Source organism: Dendrobium catenatum, unplaced genomic scaffold (assembly GCF_001605985.2).
Source record: "Dendrobium catenatum unplaced genomic scaffold, ASM160598v2 fragScaff_scaffold_370, whole genome shotgun sequence".
Lineage (NCBI taxonomy): Eukaryota > Viridiplantae > Streptophyta > Magnoliopsida > Asparagales > Orchidaceae > Dendrobium > Dendrobium catenatum.
In genome coordinates, this window is record NW_021318832.1 from 3,357,596 (window position 1) to 3,361,893 (window position 4,298).

The following is a 4,298-nucleotide window of genomic DNA, read 5'->3' on the forward strand; positions in this document are numbered from 1 at the left end:
GTTTTTTCAATCAAACATCTGAATTTTCAAAACCTTTGTATTTAAGGATTATAAAAAATCAAATCAATTATAGGCAAACTAAAAAATAAATTCATGTGACATATGTTGATCTATTAGTAGCATAGGTTGAACTTATTATTTCAAAATTCGTTATTTATACGTATTGAATACGTATTTGAATTTTTTTTATAAATTATAATTTATTTATTATATAGTGTCGGTGCATTATAACTCTTATATAAAATATGAAAAATATAAAGTGGACCTAACTTTAAAGGTTGTGAAAATAACACTTCTCCTCTTTCAAAAAAGAAAACAGAGTTAGGAACACAGACGAAACACAGGAAGAACAGAGTAGAACGGAGAGAGAGAGAGAGAGTGCGACAGAGAGGAGACATAGAGGAAAGAGAAGGCTTCGTCTTATCCATATCTCACTTCCTCTCTTTCTCTCACTTACTGTCCACCATCTTCACCAATTTCAAAGCTCCATTAGCCAATCACCTGATTCTTCAGTTTAATAATTCAACAACCTTTTCCTTCCCCAACTCTTTCTTCCTCTCTCTCTCTCCTCTTCTCTGTTCTGCTTTTCTGTAGATAAGGTTGCAGTTTTGCAGAGATATTTCCACTCCACTGTCTCTGTTTTTCCACCCTAAAATAATAAAAAGCCCTCCTTTGCACGTCTGCTGTAATAAATCCCCATGCGTTGGGAGCTACTCAGCAGAATTATCCATTCGATCATTCAATTTTCGATATTGTTCAACTCCTCTTCTTCATGGAAGAAGAATTTGATGAAGAGGAGATTTGGGCTATGGTGAGAGAGACAAAAGATGATTCCTTGAAGACCAGAAAGCTCAAAGATGGCTCCTTTTTCTCTTCCATGAAAGCCTCCTCTGCATCCAGGTACTCCAAAGTAATAAACTTTTTCTCTTATAATCGTAGTTACCAATAAAAACAAATCACAGGAAGATACCGAGATCAAATAATACAGTTGGTGAAGACAACAGCAGTAGTACAGCACTGATTCGGCAATCTGCACCTGTTACAATTCCCAACTGGTCTAAAATCTTCAAAAGAAGCGAAACAGAAGATGAAGAAGAAGATGAGGAAGAAGACAGAGTTCCTCCTCATGAGTGGATTGCGAAGAAGCTGGAGAGGAATCAAATCTCCTCTTTCTCTGTTTGTGAAGGGGAAGGAAGAACACTTAAAGGCAGGGATCAACGTAAAGTCAGGAATGCAGTTCTTACCAGAACTGGATTCTTAGAGTAAAGCTTTTCATTAGCAGTATTAATGGCGACTTTTGTTGCATGTTTTTTTTTGCTGTAAATTATTGTCTTTTGTTCTGTGATCTAAGTTTTTTTTCTCTGATTTCTTCGTTTCCAGGCAGGGGTGAGATGATTTTGTTCGGGTAATTTGGCTTAATATAACGGATTAGTGTGTTAATTAATCGATTGGAATCCTAACAGTTTTGAATGATTTCTATTTTATTTCTGAAACTGTGAGTTTTCTCGGCTCCTCTGCTACCATCTTCATCATTTTCTACTCTTTTTTTTTTGTAAGGACTCGGTTAGCGTTTTTTAGATGAAAAAAAAAAAAGGTTTGAGAAAGCGATATTTTATTTTAATCTATTTTGAGTTTGAAAATGAAATAATTATTTTTAATAATTTTTTTAGTTTTATTTTAATGTATTATGATACCGAAAATTTTGCCAAAAAAAAAAAATAATTTGCCATTGTTTGATTAATGCTTCATTTGACAACTTTCTTTTTCTTTATAAAGCTGTGAGAAAGTAAATTTTTGAAGTGACAAAAGGAGAAAGATTGGGAACCCTTCATCCCTGCAAGTTTTATTTGGTTCGGTCAACCGAATGAGAGAAACATTCGGTCGCAGGCAAAAAACTCGGTACACCTCGGTACCGCGCGATTTTTGCCTGAATGTTTCTCTACATTCGGTCGGAGGACGTAATAATTGTTCCCATCCCTGCCCGGTTCCTCCCGAGAGGCAGTCTTTTATGTGGGTTCCAATTAAGTGTTGGTCAGGGGTTTTTTTAGGGTGGGTGCCTCTTTTAGGTGAGCAAAGAATTAGTCACACCGTCAAACGTAACATCCGGTCAAAAATCGAACGGTCCGAATGTATACCGAGCAATACCGAGTCTAAAATACCGAGTTTTACGTGACATGGCTCGTGGTTATTGGTCTCTGAATGCATTCGGACACCGGATATAATAATTGCTCTCTTTTGGGGGTGGTAGCCTGTGGATTTCCCATTCCTAAAAAAAAGTAACGAAAGAAAAAAATGACTAAAATAAAAATTATGATTATGATCTTCAAAGCAAAATAATAAAGAAATTGTCTCAAATGAAGTTTAAAAAGTTTTTTTTTCATTGACAACTTCATAATCTAAACATGAAAAGGATTAGGGAGCTAATTACTTGATTAAGTTCTTATTAGTGTTAAAAAAGAGAGATTTTTTAATCATCAAAAAACTTATGGTGACTTATAAGATCTCTTATTTACTCTATTTTCCTCTTTCTAATGCTCATTTATTTCACCTTTTTGTCTCATTTTATAATATTAGAAATCATCTAGAAATAGCTGCAATTAATCAATTCATAAAACATACTTATTTGATAAAAAAACTATTTTTAGCTTAAAAAATTTATATTATTTATAATAAATTTATGAGTATGAAAAGCCTAATTAAATGCCCTCTAACATCAATTGATTTGAAGAGAAGAAAAGGAAAGGAAAGGAAAGTGATTTGAAAATATAGAAAATGTGGTGGTTGGATGTGCTAATCATATTTGGTAGTTTTAATGGCACATTGATTGCATTTTACACCTCAATTAAGTGCAATTACATGAGCCAATTTGGGCCCACATTAGAAGTATTAATGCAATACAATGATGAAGGTGAGTGTTTTCAATTTGTCAAATTTGATGAATTTTATATTACCTAAGGGTGCATATTGAAATTATTCAAATTGCATGTTTGATTGATTTTGATTTGAATGCTAGGGTTTAGGAATTCTTGGGTGGGGCCATTTTGTGGTGTGGTTAAGATGATAAGATAAGATTAATGATGATGATATTGACTTAGGATAAAGTTAATTATGTTTTGTTTTTCTTTTAATAGTCATTATTGGAGTGATTAAATCTTGGCTTATTTAATTAGTTTTTATTTATTTATTTAGGTGTCTAGGATAAGTAATTTAATTTATTAAAAATGGATTAGTTTTCATTTAGGGATGTTTTATGTAAAGGTGTCAAAAAATTACTTGAACCGCTTAACCAACCTGAACCCGACCCAAAAAAAAAATTGGTTTGGATTGACCTATTAATAAATGGGTTGGTGCTTGTCCGAAATTTTGATTCATTGTTTAAATAAACTGGGTTTGAGTTGATCCAGAAACCCAATTTTGACCAGTTTAATAGTTTTTTCCTTAAATTCTTTTACTTATTGCTACGATCTTCTTATTTTTTATCATTTAACATAACTCTGTTATTAACAAGTTATAAAAAAAAAATTAATCAAAATAGGTTATCAGGTCGAGTTCAAGTTATTCTATTTGCCAGTAGGCTAGGATCAGATTCACCTTCTTAATCGATTTATTAAATGTGTCGAGCATGGATTAGCTAGATTTGGGTCGAGTCAACTTTTAGTTGGACCTGAAATCCAACTCGTTAACTTATTTTGACACCCCCTAATTTTATGATATGTTAACTCAACAAAGAGTTAACATATGTACCTATTTGATTTCTGGTTGAATCAATTATGTTAATTAATTAATTATATCTTTGTAATATACAATACACATTAATGACATTTATGTTACTATACACAATGTTTTCAAGCAATTTGTTTTTTTTTAATACTTTTGATCAAAAGAATGGGCCTTGTAGCTAATGGGCTAAATGGATAGTAATTCCTCGTTTTGTCTCTCAGTACGGCCCAAATCTCCTCTAAGGAATCATCTTTGGGCTCTCTCACCATAGCCAGAATCTCCTCTTGATCAAATTCTTCTTCCATGAAGAAGAGAAGGAGAACAAAATTGAATGATCGAATGGATAATTCATGGGGATTTATTACAGCAGAGGTACAAAGGAGGGATTTTTATTATTATAGGGTGGAAATACAGAGATATCTCTGTACGAATGCAACCTTATGTATAGAAAACGAGAATAGATCGAGGAGAGGAGAGAGGAAGAAGAGTTGGGGAAGGAAAAGGTTGTTGAATTATTAAACCGAAGATTCAGGTGATTGGTTAACGGAGCTTTGAAATTGGTGAAGATGGTAGATAGT

At 33.1% G+C, this 4,298-nt stretch overlaps 1 protein-coding gene across 1 annotated transcript; it reads left to right on the top strand.

Annotated features, from left to right (window-relative positions):
* Nucleotides 1–302: 302 nt before the first annotated feature.
* On the top strand, nucleotides 303–1,484 carry LOC110101813. The gene is made up of 2 exons (XM_020829874.2): nucleotides 303–900; nucleotides 963–1,484. Exons 1-2 carry the CDS (start codon nucleotides 773–775, stop codon nucleotides 1,264–1,266), a joined length of 432 nt encoding a protein of 143 aa, XP_020685533.1. The 5' UTR covers nucleotides 303–772; the 3' UTR covers nucleotides 1,267–1,484.
* The last annotated feature ends 2,814 nt before the right edge of the window (nucleotides 1,485–4,298 follow it).